The 18,273-nt window shown below is 40.4% G+C and overlaps 1 protein-coding gene across 4 annotated transcripts; it reads left to right on the top strand.

The window, feature by feature from the left end:
• The first annotated feature begins 6,919 nt into the window (after positions 1-6,919).
• On the top strand, positions 6,920-17,321 carry LOC109905645 (T-box transcription factor TBX2b). Of its 4 annotated transcripts, none has more exons than XM_020503150.2 (7): positions 6,920-7,875; positions 8,998-9,265; positions 10,768-10,914; positions 12,240-12,316; positions 12,639-12,808; positions 13,819-14,426; positions 15,334-17,321. In XM_020503150.2, the coding sequence occupies exons 1-7, from the start codon at positions 7,517-7,519 to the stop codon at positions 15,775-15,777; spliced, it is 2,073 nt and encodes a 690-aa protein (XP_020358739.1). In that variant the 5' UTR covers positions 6,920-7,516; the 3' UTR covers positions 15,778-17,321. The 4 variants fall into 4 exon arrangements, with proteins under 4 accessions (XP_020358739.1, XP_020358736.1, XP_020358738.1 ...); XM_020503147.2 differs by having other exon boundaries at positions 6,987-7,875; positions 8,998-9,274; positions 12,621-12,808; XM_020503149.2 differs by having other exon boundaries at positions 6,988-7,875; positions 8,998-9,274.
• The last annotated feature ends 952 nt before the right edge of the window (positions 17,322-18,273 follow it).

The following is an 18,273-nucleotide window of genomic DNA, read 5'->3' as shown; positions in this document are numbered from 1 at the left end:
AAAGATAGTAAGTTATTTGGTGCTTTTGTTAAATATATTTTCAGAAATCAATGAATGGCAAACAAGTACGTCTTTATGCTGCTATTTTGCACTCAAATAAGATGCTGTTAGTGTGCCCTGAGCCATTACGCTTGTGTAAGCTTGCTGCAGTGAGATTGGGGGGGTTAATGATATATGCCAGGGTCACGAACTGGGTTGTAATTGAAAAAGCAACCCACATGCTGCACGGCTCAAGCGGCTCCGCGGCCAGGCCTCGCTGATCAAAGTTTGGGAAGCCCGGGAGGAGAGAGCCGGCTGCAGGCAGGAACATTCCCGGAGCTGCATGGAGTATTGTGTGTTTTCAACCTGTGTTGCCAGAAGCAGAAAAGAAACAAAAACTCCATTCACTCTCAACCACAGACAATGACAACGCAGGTAAATGTTGGTGGGAAGATATTTCCTCCATTGTTTTGTCAAGAACGATATACCCGCTGTCATGACGTGTTTATAAAAGCCTTTCTTAATGCATTGATGTTTTTGTATATTAAAGTAAATAATACATTTTTACTACAGGTCACGTAGAATTAATGTCCAAGGGTAGCAAACTATGTCATGTGTGTAAACACGCACCCGCACGTACACACACACACACCTTTGAATCACTGTCAAATGAACTTGGACAGAGTGAAACAGTGAACAACACAGACAACATGAGAGTATATTGGTTTAGTGAAGTAACATGGAGGCTGAAAAGCGGCAGTAAGGGTGTTCCTCGGTTCCCTGGGATCATTTTAGCGCCCCCACCTGTTGCTACCTGTGAAAGGTAGACTGTCAGCATAGAATTGGGAGCTAGAATACTTCTCTCATGGCTGTCAATTTCTCCAGACAAACGCTTCAAGATGTGTGTCGGAAAGACAATAAATAGGCTATACTATTCGCTAAATAAATTTACAATCGACGGACCTGGCGTAATCAACAGTTCTCTGCTAATATTTTACAAATAACCTCAACCTATTATTACAAAAGCCTACTTTCAAGGTGATAGCTGCACGTGAAAATAACATCGTATTCACGTTTGCTGTAGGGTGGGGGTTATTCGGCTAACGGTGCTGCTTGTGAGAATAGTTATTTTTCATCAATCAGTCGCAATTTGGCCAAGCGGACAAGACAGCCCACCGGCAGCCCTGCTGACTCGGGTCAATGAGACAACACGAGCACGAAGACGAGCAAATTGAACACAATTCGCAGAGGGTGAGAAAGAGGGATTAAAACCCGGCTTTAATGAGTGGGAGATGAAGAAATTGAGAGACATTTAAACTGTAGAGTGGGGGCAGGGAAGGGGAGTAAAGCGAGAATGAAAGAGCGATGGGGAAGAGGAGGGAGAGGGGGTTGGTGGTAGCCTGGCTGGAGGAGGCGCTGGGTATACATGTGACAAGGGGAAATATGAGGGACTTTGACAGGTCTTAAACGGTCTGGCGCCAAGGCCTCAGTCTACCGGCTAAATATAGCAGGAGAGATGATGGGATGAGAAGAAGAAAAGATGAAAGAAAAAATACAATGTAGTGGGAGTAGCCTAAAAAAGAACAAAACAAAATTTCAGACAAATAAGGCTACAGTAGTAACAATACAGTGACCCGTTATTTCGTCATTAGAATTTTCCCGCAGCATATCAGTAACACGCGGATCACCACAATGACCCTGAAGGTGTACTGTTCTTTCCGCACATTTTCACCTAACACTTGCAATTAAGCAAATTATATTGTGTGGACCTTACATGGCACAGGGCTTAATGCAAAATGATGTCTGTTACTTTGGGGTTACAACCTTTTCCATAGGAAATGATCTCGAGGTGTGGCGAGCACATCTCTTGTCACGCACAGGAGCAAGCATAAAGACGTAATGGGGCATATTTCTATAGGACTATGTTCAACATTTAACCGAAATATGCTGAATATTTCCGTTATTGCCAAGTCTCTCATCTCTGCTTTAACAGGTATCATAGAACGGGGAATGCTTCTGGCATGAATTACGTTAAAAGTAATCTGTAATAACACCACATCACTTGAGGATTGCGTTTTTGTCCATTTAGCCCTATATAGTGTATTCACACACCTTGATTCTTCCACATTTTGTTGTGTTAAAAGGGGGATTCAAATGTATTCAATTGTCATTTTTGGTCAACGATCGACACTCACACACAAAAAAATCTAACATTTTAAAAATATGGAAAATGTAACACTAATATATCTTGATTAGATACGTATTAAGATATCTGAGACAACAATACATGTTAGAATCACCTTTGGCAGAGATTACAGCTGTGAGTCTTTAAGTCTCTAAGAGCTTTGCACATCTGGATTGTACAATATTTGCCTATTATTCTTTTAAAAATTATATTACTAGAAATTGTGTCTTGCCGTAGATTTTCAAGCCGATTTAAGTCAAAACTGTACAGGCCATTCAGGAACATTCAATGTCGTCTTGATAGGCAACTCCAGTGTAGATTTGGCCTTGAGTTTTAGGCATACTTAGTTAAGTCCACAACTGAATGCATTCAACCAAAATGTGTCTTCCGCATTTAACCCAACCGTGCCGGGGTAGCAGTTATTGTTGGGGGTTAACTGCCTTGCTCAAAAACAGAACTGCAGATATTTCCACCTTGCCAGCTCTGGGTTTTGAACTAGTAACCTTTTGGTTACTGGCCTAACAGTCTTAACTGCTAGGCTATCTGCCTCTAGTATTCCTCTAGTATTTTGCCAGTGCTTAGCTGTATTCCATTTATTTTTATCCTAAAAACTCCATAGTCCTGCAGATGACAAGCATACCCATAACATGATGCAGCCACCCCCATGCTTGAAAATATATAGAGTGGTACTCATTGATGGGTTGTGTTGGATTTTCCCCAAACATAATGCTTTGTATTCAGGACAAAAAGTACATTTCTTTGCCATATTTTTTGCAGTATTAGTTAAGTGCCTTGTTGCAAACAGGATTCTCTGTATAGGCTTCCCTCAGTACACTCTGTCATTGTGGATTAACTATAACGTTGTTGATCCATCCTCAGTTTTCTCCTTTCACAACCACTAAACCCTAACTGTTTTACGCTGAACTGTTAAAATCACCATTGGCCTCATGGTGAAATTCCTGAGCAGTATCTTTGTAGTGACTGGGTGTATTGTTACACCATCCAACGTCTAATTAATATCTTCACCATGCTCAAATGGATATTCAACGTCTGTTTTATATTATTTGTACCCATCCACCAATCGGTGCCGTTCTTAGCGAAGCAGTGAAAAACCTTCCTGATCTTTGTGGTTGAATCTGTGCTTGAAATTCACTACTCGATTGAGGGACCTTACAGATAATTGTATGTGTGGGGTACAGATATGGGGTAGTCATTCAAAAATTATGTTAACCACTATTATTGAACACAGAATGAGTCCATGCAACTTATGTGATTTGTTAAGGACATTCTAACTCCTGAACTTTTTTTAGGCTTGCCATAACAAAGGGGTTGAATACTTATTGACTCAAGACATTTCAGCTTTTAATTTTGATTAATTATTAACATTTTCTACGAACAGAATTCCACTTTGAAAGGATGGGTTATTGTGTCAATGACCTACACACAATCTCAATTTAATACATGTTTAATAACGGCTGTAACACAACAAAATGTTGAAAAAGTAGGGTGTGAATATTTTCTTTAGGCGCTGTACATGTTGGGTACAAAGAGCAAATAACTGGAGCGTAACTGCAAACCCGTTGTTGATGTAATTCATTGTTTAAGTATATACATAGAAACCATTAACATTCTCTATGTGGTGCTAATATTTTCCCGCTCAAAATGTTTATTCTGCCCAACTTGAACCTCAGTAAGTAGGCTAAGCTTTAACGAGGAGTCTTCTATATAGTCTAGCAGCAGTATAGCGTCTGTTGGAATGCACTTCATTTCCCTGACTGGGCAACTGACTGACTCAGTCGACCACTAGTTGAATGTGTCGCCTATAAAGGACGATAAACACAAGTACAAAGGAAGAGTAGTGCTTTAAAAAATGTGAGATTGATTTTTAAAAATGTACTCGAGCAAAATCAAATAGATCTGAAATAGGCTTCATGTTAAACAGCACTGGAACTGTAGCCCTATACATACATTCCCTAACTGTAAAAGGTTTAAGAAGATTATATTCACAAAACTAAATGATGAAACATGCTGGGCCTAATGAGCTAGAAAAGTAGTCACCAAATGTTATATCCTTATCCATTATGCATAACTGACCATCCTTAACCTATTATAACAACAATAATTCTACAGGGTTTCAACAATTTCCCATTATTATGATTACATTGTTCATACTAGAAATGAAATAATAATAACCTGATTCCTTTAAATTAAACCACATCATAAAGATTCCAATTATGTTATGCAGAATAATTGATTCAGTTCAAGCCTGATAAAGGCCTGCCTACATACTATATTCTGCTCGCCGTGATCACAAAATGTATTGACAACTAGGCATAATTAAATTCACTACAATTTTGAGCACGACTGGTGTGAAAAGAAGTCTATAAAACAAACCATTTACAGAATGTCTCTCAGATAAAAATGCTATTGGAAGTCAAATGAGTTTTGGAATAAATATCAATTCGTTTTATCTTACTGCACATTGCATAGTGACGTCAATCAGGTTTTAAAAGGGTAGGTCTGCAAAAACAAGTGATCTATGTTCCAAAAAATATTCCACTGTCTCTAGTTTCTTTAGAATTTACAAGTTTAAAACAACGTCCTGGACTTTGCTGGGATTTTCATGTTCAGATATAAGTAACACGTGTCTCACCTCATAGCACCAAGGCTCATTCTACAGGGTGTTTAAAAAAAAAAAAATTGTTAGTGGTACATACCAAATCAGATGATATGAATAAGATAGTAAGATATCCATATAACCTTGATGCACTAGAATAGACCACAAAACCTTATACCATGTCAAAGGTGTGAAACTCTAAATAGTATGCTACTTTACGTATAAATTACGCATAGATTACATTTAATTTCATTCCGGTTTTTTTTCAAATCTAACGTAAATCCTTCAAACTCTCAACACGCACTTGGAAAGGAATGTGTTATATTCTATTGACACTAATGCCAATGGAGCTGTGCGAACACTGATAGGGAAGAAATGTAGACATACACAAAACACCGACTCAGCCTGCGATAGAAGGGTAAATCGGAAATGTGTGGTTTGTATCTGACCAACTCATTCGGAAGGATTATGAGTTTTTGTTTCAGTTTTTATGTCGAAGTGACGATGTTCTGGATTGAGCTAGAGCGGAACCGGATCTACTATTTCTGCGTCAGATAAACATCAGGGCAGACTGTTCCGTGTATCCAAATTCTCACATTTTGATTCAAAGTAAAAAATCCCCTCGAAAGAGCATTCTCAGACCAAAAACTCCAGGCATAAGCCGCAGCTTTGGCGTAGATAGCGAGGGGGATTGGAGGGTGCTCGCTGCTGGTTGGATTTTAGGGTAAATATGAAGTGACAAGTGTCTGCTCTTATTGTGGTGCGTCAGCCGACTGGCGCCAAACGGCTCTTTAACCAACGGAATTCAAGTTAATCAAGCCGAGGGTCCACAGAATGGATTTCTTAAAGGTACAACACAACAGTACCAAGACGAAGTTTTTGGTCGGGGCGCCTTAGGGGTCGTTGCAATGGTCTCAAGTGTACTGTATGGGGTTTGACACATACTAATAAACTGTTCAGGCGAGTCAGGACGCTGTTGTGTCCTCACGCTCAGAGGAGAAACATATTTCAGTTTATGTTTCAGTTTATGCTGAAAATGAGAGCGAAGAAGGTCATATTAGCATAAAATGAATAGTCTACGTGTATATAGTACAGTATAGGAGAGCTATCGACAGGCTATTCCTGGTTTTTATTTATTTTCACTATTTAGGCTATAAGGCAATCAAATAAAGTGAATGTACAATAATCACTTTGCGTAGGTCATAACGTGAGCATGAATAATTTATTCTGCCTCAAACCAAGTGAAGAGGACATAGATAGGCTACACATCAGAAGAAAAAACATATATTTCGTTTCTCTAAGGCTATAAGCAAGCACTCACCGCGTTATATATCTGTCGATTTTGCCCTCGAAATTCATTTGTTTTCTTTTCTTCTTGTCTCGACGCAGCATCTGTCTCTGCGCTTTTCAAATGGCCCGGGGCAGTTTTTAAAGTGGCAATGTCCGGTTTATTAGTCGCTGTCCTTGCTGTGAATCGTTCACAAAACAGCAGCGAGTCACGGAAATGGACAGCCCTGAAATATAATCACTAAATCGAGTCCGATAGCCCACCATTCAGGTACGGGTGGCTGTGGACTCTCTTTCCGTCTCAGCATTGTCTGTGTAAGTATATCATTAAGCACAACCAGTGAGGGAACTAATTGTATGCTATTTTGGCCAAACCACGATCAACACTTCAACAGATATAACTGCACGCGGATTTCTAAACAAACGAAACCAGCTATAATGGCTATGAGGTAAATTGACCTAAACTGACAACATAATCTTCACATGAAATGAAACCACAACGAATCTATTTGGAATCTTCGTTTTCCTGAGCTAAATTCATACTTTTAAAAAATCAATCACCGGTATAGCCTACTAACTTGATTTAGCCTACCTCTAGGCTATAATGAAAGCGACTAAAGAGCAATAAACGTAGGCTATCTATTCGGGTATTGTTTCTGGGCTGGAGTTATGCACCTCATCGAAAGTATAAAGCGCAAGCCGAACGAGGTGATGCCTCCACCGGCCAAGAATTGAGGGCTGACCCGGTGTTTGGCTTGGAGATAGGGGTGGGATTTCCCGAGCTTTCCTGTCATTGGTTAATATTTTATTCCGTTGACATGTTTTCTTACTGCTAATGCTTCCGACACCTTGTTGTCCACCCCCCTCTCTTAGAGCCTGGCTGGAGCTGTCAAAACCACGCCTATAGAGGCCCACAATTGGTCCAGAAAGCGTAAAATCAGCAATCAAAGGGGCTTGGTTCATTAGTGTTGGGATCGAGGCAGGAAGGACATGTGAGATAGTCACAGTTCTACAGCGAACAGGGCAAGATCATTTCAACTCCGTGTCCGTGTGGAATGATTGCTCTAGCCTTCCGAGAGACACATCTTATTTTTATCAAAGCGATTGGTGGGGAGAAAGAAGGAAACCAAGATTCTGCTCTCAAAGCGTCGCTGCTTCTTTATCTTTGACTGATATTGTTACTGTACTTCGTGGAGGTACCAGCAACGGGAGATTACGTGTAGTATAAACTAGTTCATATCCATTCATTTTTTTCTCCAGATAATAACCATCTATAACGCGTCTATTCATAGGATAGCTATCTGGCACCGTATTCGAAATTACTTCTGAATAATTCTTACAGAAATAAGACTGAAATAAATTATTCTGGAAACGGACCTACTATTTTTGCCCAGGGGGGAGAATATCACTGTATATCATCATTTCACTTCGATATTTTGGATGCACCGATGAGAGATCCAGTTTTCACAGGGACTGCCATGGCTTATCACCCTTTCCACGCTCACCGGCCGACCGACTTCTCCATGTCAGCTTTCCTAGCGGCCGCGCAGCCCTCCTTCTTCCCGACGCTCACTCTGCAACACGGGGCTCTCACTAAGCCCATGTCGGACCATCTCGTCGGAGCCGCGGAGGCAGGGCTCCACCCGGCTCTCAGCCACCACCATCAGGCGGCTCATCTCCGCAGCTTGAAGAGCCTGGAGCCCGAGGAAGAGGTGGAGGACGACCCTAAAGTCACACTGGAGGCCAAGGATCTATGGGACCAGTTTCACAAAATAGGAACAGAGATGGTTATTACCAAATCTGGAAGGTGAGAGTGCGCTCTGACAATTATTGCCAGCGAAGCTGACTACAGCGTCATGGTTATTCTCTGTCCATCAGTGGCGATTTTAGCGTGTACATCTTGGTGGGACAAACATTGTCCATACTGTATAGGCTTTGTGTTAAGATGTGCATTGTGTTCAGATTTATTCTGTAACGCTACAGCAAGATTATGGCGAAAGCAAAGAGGGTACGAAAGAAGTAGCTACATTTAGGATTATAGGCAATAGTCCAGGCCATGCTAGGCTAGACTGGCTCGATGTGATTGGGTTTTTCATTGTATTCTATTGCATGTTCTTTAACTTATAAGCCTAATGTATCATCGAAATAAATAAATAATTTAACTTAAAAGTGATAAAATACAAACAGAGTTTTCTTTATCATTGTGACCTGACTTGGTAGCATTGTATTTAGTTTCGATGGTACGATTATAATGAAGTTATAATCAAGTTTGGAGCGTCTTTGACAGTAAAGGATATTTGACATATTTTGAAAATGTAGAATTTAGTTTAGGCTAGCAGTCTTGCCAGAGAGGGAAAAAACTCCCCTGGCTTTAGTCAGTAAAACGAGAATAGCATATGGATGGATCAAACTGCATTCTCTCGTGACAGTTGAGCTTCTGGATTTTGTAAACAGACTGTCAGACTTGAAAAAAGAGGATTGTGATTTAACCTGATAGTGTCATATCATAAATATATTTCACTCGGCTGATTGCAGACGAATTACTAAATATTATAATTAACAATACAAAATAAATACAAAGTACTTTTAAGTAGGCTATTAGGACCTACTCCTTATTCGTTTTATTTCCTACAACTATCATGGTATTTGCAAAGTTGCATAATATTTGCAAAGTTGCATAATTCGATGGAATGCTTTTATTATGAATGACAGTTCTGTCAATGAATATTACTTTATAATTTGCCTCGATCGATGACTTGGTATTGCATTTTCCTGGACACGAAGGAGAGAGAGAGAGCAAGTCGCCTATTGACGTGTTATTACAATGTTATTGCCAGATTTATGGGTCTTGTCTGACAACATTAAATGTCATATTTGTATGAATAATCCTACATGGAGTTAATTCCACGCATATTTGTCTGTCTTCCAGGAGAATGTTTCCTCCGTTTAAAGTCAGAATAAATGGGCTTGATAAAAAAGCCAAGTATATTCTATTGATGGATATAGTCGCTGCTGACGACTGCCGCTACAAGTTCCACAATTCTCGCTGGATGGTAGCGGGAAAGGCCGATCCGGAGATGCCCAAAAGAATGTACATTCACCCGGATAGCCCGGCTACGGGAGAGCAGTGGATGGCCAAGCCGGTTGCTTTTCATAAACTGAAGCTGACCAACAATATCTCGGACAAGCATGGATTTGTAAGTACTGTATGTTGACTTTTATTTACATTTAAACACGCAATTGTATTTCTGATGGATAACAATAAATTACACACATTTTATAGACAATATGTTTTAGGTTTGGTGTAACACAATGTATTTATAGACAGATACTGTTGGATTTTTTGAGTGAGATATTTCTATAGTTCTTGAATATTCTCATTCTATTTGCAACATGATTTTAGTAGGCCTAACGTATTGACACTGTATTTTTCCCAATAGATGGATTAGTATTGCCAGGCTGTTGCCAGGACATTGTTCAACTCAATGTCGACAGGCCTCTTTCCAAATATGATCTCCCAAAATGTCTAAAGCTTCATAAAAGGAACCTATAAATCTAATATCATGCTCTTATAGTAGTCATGTAACGCAATTACACATTTATAAAACTGAGTTGTACACGATTGTGGAAGAGGACTGTATTCATGATTCAAGTATTAGATTTGCTATTTAAAAAAAGCCTCGTATAAACGAAGAGGAGTTCGTGAGAATTGGGGATTATGAACTTCAGAAATCAGGTCAAGGAGACCGGGCAGAGTGGAAATCGGTTTGGATAGGGCGAGTCTCTGTGGCGTCCTTTCGGTTTGATAGCTTTACTCCGATCTAGCCTCACTGTCTTGAGCTTGCTTGAGCAGCGTGGAATAAAAACTGTGTATGGATGTAGCCTGTACTCGAACTCGAAGGCCGTGCCTATTCGTGTTTCGCCGTAGGTCCCTGAAGTGCTTTTTGTAGCCTACTGTAAAAAAGATTATCCGCGGAGAAGAGGGAAATGATGGATGCCACACAAAGTAGGCTATATTGAGAGAAGCTGCAGCGTGTGTTCAATGCTCCTATGTGCAAACAAACCGACTGTAAACAAATTGAATATTTACATGCCAGACGCATCCAGACGTTTTTGCAAAATGTTGCAGACAGTGTTTTGATAGATGTAGGCCGTAGGCTATCCAAAGTTTACCTTTAATTATCCAGCCACTGTGTATAGGCCTACGTATTGTTGTAGTTAATGAATGTATAGAATATACATGTTATAAATGTTATCAGATACCCAGTAGGTTGGCCAGCAGATATGACAATGCAAACATTACATTAACTGTTTATCTTTAATATTGTTTTGTATCTCGATCTGGGTTGACCACAGGTGTGTTCTCTTGTATTCTGAGAATACACACTAGGCCCAACTCTAAATAAGACCTACTCGCTGTTATGAATAATAATGATACTAGGCCCAACTCTAAATAAGACCTACTCACTGTTATGAATAATAATGATACTAGGCCCAACTCTAAATAAGACCTACTCACTGTTATGAATAATAATGATACTAGGCCCAGTAATAATTAGTATAAGAAATAATAATAGCATATTTTAATGTCATTTTATAGTGTTAATCACTTATGGGCCTACGAGTTATTTTGAGATAGGCTTATCATCAGATGGTCTCAATGAAATTATAATAATTAATTTTTCCCATATTTCCACAGACGATTCTTAATTCCATGCACAAATACCAGCCCAGGTTTCATATCGTGAGGGCCAACGACATCCTGAAGCTCCCCTATAGCACGTTCAGGACATACGTGTTCCCGGAGACTGACTTCATCGCTGTCACAGCTTATCAAAACGACAAGGTAAGCAATTTAATACAGTAGCCCATACAATACTATACAATACAGTGGAATTAGATGGCCTCACTCGTTTGTTTAACCTTGTTGCATGTAATGATCTTTGTTTGCGAACGTTAAAGACATGTTTTTTACAGTGAAACCGTTGCTGCAGGGTTTTTAATCTGTAGGACTAAATGCACCTGCTCAATCAAACCGCATGTTGGTCATCATTGTCAAATGTTATGGTTAACCTTACGTAACCAGTTTAGCCTGCAATTGCAGGCATATATTTGACTAGTAAAATAGGTATTTGTAAAGATTGGCTATTGCTGTTGTCTTTCCGTCTATGGGCTATGGACGATATGTTGCTGGCTACAATTCCATTCAAATCTAATTAGATGGCGCTTCTTTGGACACTGACACCATTTGGTTAAAGACTGATTTCCCCATGGTTATTCAGGGTGTCAGTAATTCCTAAGATTGATGGTGAGTATTTATTTTAGTTGCAGTCTAAAATTATCTAGCTCCCTGCGCCCCTCTCTCCTCTTCCCCTCCATGAGTCTAATTGGCGTCCGTGTCAGAGGTGGTCTTGTTGCTATCGTAAAGTTTATGGCAAAGAGTCACAATCGATCAGAAGGCACTAGCCTCGTCAGTTTGTCCGCGAACTACACAGTTTCAGAGGCTGCCTGCGCAATCAAAGCGTGACAGATGGGGAACTGTGACTCCCTGATTGGTCGATTCGTGAATTCCTCAAGAGTTCCATACACCGTGAGGAGGGGGGAAACACCGGCCTCTCAAACAGGACAAACCCCGTATCCAAACATTTAGGCCAAGCGGCGTGTACAGCGGTTCCATGGGCTTTAAAGCCCATGCAGTATATTTTTCCATACATGCCTTGCATGAAGCAACCCGCACTCAGCTCTCCCCCTCTCTCACTCTCTTCGAAAAGAATGGATGGAGAGACACTATGTTTCTCATGGGGCTCGTGAGAATAACGCCTCGTCATTAAACCCCTATTAATAATGCAACATCTACCGGGGCTTTCTTTCATCTGAGTGTGTTCTGTTCGGTGTGTTTAACGGGACACGATGTATGTGGGAGAACTATATCAGACTAAATCAAGTGGAGAACAACACGTGACCCTATATATAGGCCAAGACATTATTCGGCCTAACTGGACCTATATGCCCATAGGCCGAGATATGGGCCCAATACTACTACTAGTACTACTAATAATAACAATAATTAATTGTAACGTCTATGGTTAGGCCTATTTGTCATTGTTTTTCTCGTTTATCTTGTGTACACCCTGCACTGCCTAATATATTTTCTCTATCTCCTGTCTACAGATAACACAACTGAAGATTGATAATAACCCTTTTGCCAAAGGATTCAGAGACACTGGAAATGGAAGGAGAGAGAAAAGGTAAGCATAGGTGTCCATGTCCATTCACCCATCAAACTGTGTAGTCTAGCCTAGTTCTATAGAAATTATATTATCATAATACGATCATATGCATAGGTCCTATGTTATGTATGTTTTAACAATGCCCCAGCGTTATTCCTTAATCTATTTATTAGTTAACAAAATAAAAATGACAAAATGCATGCTATTCTCAACTCTGATGTAGGCTTATCATTGAATGTAGGTCGGCCTAATGCTGGCATCATGTCATGTTAATGGTGTATGGATGCCTTACTTGAATACATGTACCCACTATTATTAAAAGGGAACCGTTCAACTCTAGGAAACAGTTGACCCTTCCCTCCCTGCGGATGTATGAAGACCAATGCAAAGCAGACCGAGACGGGGGCGACTCTGATGCCTCCTCTAGCGAACCAACAACTGGCCGAGAAAGTGCTCACTCCCCAATCGGACCTGGATCCAGCCCCCTTAGGTTCAGTCGAATCAGCCGAGGTAAAATACATTATATTCAACCTAAATCTCAGTTCGTTTGATAGGCTTTAACATAATAATGCAATTGTGGCCAATGGCATTTAGACTTATGGTGGCTGAACTATGTAGGCTATAGGCCAAATCCTCTAGTAATTTAGCCTATTTGAGAGAATAGGCTTTAGGCCTATACCCAATAGTGTACGGTTTGTGATAACTTCATTTAATTTATTATGTCAAAGTATTAGATTTACATACTAAAATTCATAGAGGGCGGCAGGTAGCCCCATAGAGGGCGAAAGGTTGCAAGATCGAATCCCCGAGCTGACAAGGTAAAACATTCTGTCGTTCTGCCCCTGAACAAGGCAGTTAACCCACTGTTCCTAGGCCGTCATTGAAAATAAGAATTTGTTCTTAACTGACTTGCCTAGTTAAAAACAATATGCAACACAAAATGCAATTTACCAAGAAAACACAGAGTAATAGTACATTTTCTAATGACAAAATGTACTTTGATCGTTTTCAGCAGCTCATGTTCTTTAGATTTTCAATGGTCTTTCGTGACAGGCTATTTGTTCAAATCACTTATTATTGAAATATTAAATAACTGTTTCCTGTTGTAATGCATAGACTTAATCAGGCTATTTGACCAAAGAAAAACTATCTTTTGACTGCTCAACTTTCGAGTCATAACTGAAGTCTATTTACTCTTGGGTTAAAATACAACACAAAAGCCACATGTTAAATGCTCGGAGTAAGCCTCTTGGGCTGACATGTAGGAAGGAAACGGTTAGACAAGGCATGTTAACACTAAATCATGACTCTACACTTAAAATAATCACTTACACAGTGCGCGTGTGTGTGTGCTTGTGAATGTTGTAACCACTGCCGTTTCAACTGCTATTTTACATTCCATTATGAATGATATATATGTATCAATTTAAGTCTGAGCATGGCATGGAATTTTGTGTTATTTTACATTTAGGCCCACCAACATTACAGCTAATTCTGACTACAACTTTGTTTTATAACAGATGATAAAACCTGTACTGACAGTGAGCAAGAACTTGATCATCAGGATGAGCGTTGTACCGCATCAAACAGCCCTGGACCGGAGCCGCCCTCTCCTTTCAGCCCGAGGTGCGTGGACCGGGTGAAGGATAAACCGAGCCTGGACAAGAAAGACGACTATCCTGGCTCCAGGAAGCCGAGCGACTCCATATTCAGGAACCCTGAGAAAGGAGACAAAACGGAGAACAGGCACAGGAAAGACACTACAGATTCGTCCAAAAAGAACACCGCAGACAGCGGCGGGATAAGCGCAAGCAAGGAGAGTTTCTCCCCGCTCATGGTTCAAACAGACAGCCCCTCACACTTCAGCGCGAGCCACCTGCAGAGTCTGGCCCTGTCTGGCTTGCACAGCCAGCAGTTTTTTAATCCCATGAACGCCGGACAAATGCTATTTCACCCTGGACAGTTCGCTATGGGCCCAGGAGCGTTTTCTGCCATGAGCATGGGACATCTATTGGCGTCGGTATCTGGAGCAAGTGGTATGGAGAACGGCAGCCTCTCCGCCCAGGGCACGGGGGGCACCCCGAACCCTTTCCCCTTCCATCTGTCGCAGCACATGCTCGCCTCCCAGGTAAGGGAGACTTTAATTCTACACAGCAACAAATTGTTTGTTTGAACTCGGAGATCACTTATAGGCCATTATGCTCGTTTGACTTTAGGCCTAGAATAGGCTTTGACGAATCAAATAAAATAAAATCGCGTTATTGCGTGTGTAGCGAAATGATTGTCCTCCTAGTTCCGACAGTGCAGCAATATCTAACAAGTAATCTAACAATTCCACAACAACTACCTAATACACACAAATCTAAGTTAAGGCACGAGTCTTACAAGTATGTTCAAACTTAGTGCCAAAAGTCCACTGTAGACGCTATGCTTTGTACCATTTAACTGGCCAGATTCAGCAGGCCCTATTCTAGGCAGAACTCAATGTCTCAGTATGTTTTTGGGTTATCAGGTCACTGCCACTAGGCCTAGGGAAGCTTGGGTCTCTTGCACGCTAACCATAGTGAGGACGCATGCTGGCAGAATAGCGACAAAAAAAGTATAGGCCTATATTATTATTACCATTATTTTGAACAACAGTTTTGTTAATTGTGTTTCAAAGCAGTCTGATATTTGTTTCAAATTAACATGCTTTAGAAGAGCACCCATAAATCAACAACTCAGGAAATGTGTGGGTGCAAAAACGCAAGGCCTTGCTTTTATTTACCCCCCTTTGGATTGGGAATAAGCGTTCTCCTTTTTAGCATCCAATGCGTATAGCCTTCATTATTCTAAGGGGTTCATTAACATCGGAGAAGATGACTTCCTTGTAGGTTTAATTATTGAAGTGAACTAGCTATTCAGGTCGTGCATAATTTGGTCGTTGAGCGGGTTCCCCCAATAGGCCTACACATTTGAGTAGGCTACATCATGGTCTGAATATATCACTATCACGGTCCTAGTGCTAACTGCCATTTTCTCCTGTCTGATTTCAGGGCATTCCCATGCCGACCTTTGGAGGCCTGTTCCCATACCCATACAACTACATGGCTGCTGCTGCAGCCGCGGCCTCCGCCATGCCCGCCAGCACTACAGCCAGCTCGCTCTCGAGGAATCCCTTCCTCACCAGCTCCCGCCCTCGGCTCCGGTTTAATCCTTACCAGATCCCGGTGTCTATGGCCCAGAGCACAAGTCTACTCACCACCGGCCTGCCAGGCGGACTAAACCCCGGCTCCGAATCCTCCAAATCGGGCAGCAGGGAGACGAGTCCAGTGCCTGATATCCACAACAACAAAGCGGGGTCGAGTCATAGGACCACCTCTCCCAAATCGATGAAGGACTCTATCAATGAGCTCCAAAACATCCAGAGACTCGTGAGCGGCCTGGAGAGCCAGAGAGAGACGTATCCCCCCAGAGACTCCCCTAAGTTATCTCACTAATGGAATAATATATTCCACCACGACTTGGCTTGAAAATCAGAGGACTTTATTAAACATTTTGTACAGCACATTACGCGAGGAAATGGCAATACCGGCCTACCTTTTCTCGCACCTGGACTGAGCAAGGAAGCAGGGAATGAAGGAGAGAGAACCAGCGTCATCACTTACTGTTACTGTGTGGGGTACGCTTTCAATATTGTAGGAAATTGAAGCATCGAAATAATATGAAAACCAAAAGTGGGCACTGAATTTTTAGGCTGCTGGCTAAAACTTGAGTACACAAAGAGGATACCATACCACAAGGAGGAAAACCTACTAAGAACATTCTTCATGTAGAACATATTGATGTTAAAAGGACAGTGGAAACGTCGTGGCATTGTTTTTAGGGACTGAAGAAAGAAAGAACTGTATCGAACTATAATCAATAGACGTGCTTTTGATTTACGATGAGAGCACTGCAACAGCATAAGTACTGAATGAATATGGGCGTGCAACCTGTGGAATGACAGGAAAACAAGCTACATCCAAAAGGTTTTCAAAAGGGATGGATAAAATAAACATTCCGTTAAATATAATTGAGAGAAGAAAGTTTAGGCCTATCATTTTTGCCAGAAAAAAATGTTTGAACTATTTATGTAATTAAAATTAATTATGTAAATAAGCTATAAAGGAATCCAAGAATATGCAATTGGTATTAATTTATTCAAAACTGTACATTGGCGTGTATATAATATTTAGAGTTTAACTCATTGCTTTTTATTATTTTTTATTTTACATGAACGTATAGGCCTTCTGTAAATGAAAGCTATTTAGCGCTTGTTGGTTTGAACCAGAACGTCTTTAAATGTAATGCATAGGCATAGCTGATTATCTGCCTGTGACACGTGAAGGAAACAAACATATGTGCCATGTTTATCTGCAATCTCTGTCTGCAAAAACTAATATCAGAAAAGAGAGAGAGAGAGATAGAAAGAGAGAGGGAGAGATAGATAGATAGAGAGGAAGCTGCCTATTTGTCACATTACCTGACTATTGTCTGCAGGAGAGGCAGAGATGTAGAAAAACCTCAGGTCATTTCACTCCAACACAGGAGAGGATGATAGCATGTATCTTTAAATGGGGCACAATGCATATCTATATATAAATATATTTAATTTGAAAGCGTATCTCGTTTATGCTGGTTGTCCGGGTAAGTTCATTTTTTTGTTGAATTATCTCAAAATTTCAATAAAAAAACAATGTGTTAAAAAGTTTAGTTCACTCTACTGGATACAGTTAAAGTACGTTTCAAATTCTGAATACTAATAATAATAATTTAAATGAATGATTCATAATGTATATAGGCTACCTATTACTAGTATTATTATGTTATAATTATAGCCGAATTATTATCTCCCAACATCAGATGAATGATGCCTCTAAATGAATGATAATACCGCCTTACAAAATAGAACTTAAAATGGTCAGACCTGAAAACACACACACACACAATTTTGTGAAACATGACCTAAGTAGTTCACTGAGTGTATGGCGCCCTCTGTCGGCAGTATATTTGAGGATAAAATGTATGTTTTTTTGCCCAGTATTTCTCTAGTTCTTTATCAGTGATGATTGTTTAATAAATTCACACGAAATATTATGTTACATTATACAATTTTTAAAAAGGCAAATCAATGTATTGTAGGTTTCTGTTCATTAGAGCAATGTAGCATGTATAACTGTCATTAGTTACAGGTCAATTTATTCTTATAATAATTAAGACTATAGGTCCATAATTGTCATATTTTCATTGCGTTGCAGTTGAATAGAGGCACGTGAGTGATGACACATGCAAGGTACTTATTTTTAAACTGAGCTACTGTTAGTGTTTCTATCAGTGTTTCCTGTAGTATTGTCTGTATTCTACTATTAATAGAATAGTAATATAGGAGTATTTATAGGAGGGCGAGACACGGAAGTTCCGTATCCTCAACCGCACATATCCTCTACACTTTCAATGGCACTTGGCCTATAGACGCAGTTAACCGTTTGAGTGAATGAGAAAAACGGATCACCATTTGTATGATACACACAAACACAGTAGCCTACGGTTGTATATAGGTCTATTGAAATCAACAATAATTGACATATAAGGAGGGTTAAATTAAATATACTTTCCCTTAAGAAATTAGAAACAAATTAAATTCAACAGCAGTGCTCAACATGCCTTATAAGCATTTTGTTGTCGCATTACAGAAACCGAAGGCATAACTTTCCAAAAAGTACACAAATATTGTCTTCACACGGGCTAGTACAGATGAAAACATTATTATTTTAATCGTGAGAGAGATGCCTTGGTCGGGGTGAACTTGTCCCATATCACCGTGAAAGGGTTTTAAACGCCACAGCACAGGCTGGGAAGTTTGGCGCTTGGACGCCAAGCCACTTTGGCAGCAGACAGCCCTTTGTCCAGCAACCGGCGCCTGTCGCCTGCCTGCCGGCCACACAGCCTCCCCA

The sequence above is a fragment of the Oncorhynchus kisutch genome, linkage group LG15 (assembly GCF_002021735.2).
Source record: "Oncorhynchus kisutch isolate 150728-3 linkage group LG15, Okis_V2, whole genome shotgun sequence".
Classification (NCBI taxonomy): Eukaryota; Metazoa; Chordata; class Actinopteri; order Salmoniformes; family Salmonidae; genus Oncorhynchus; species Oncorhynchus kisutch.
Note: the sequence above shows the minus strand (reverse complement) of the source record. Positions and strands in the feature narration are given on the sequence as shown.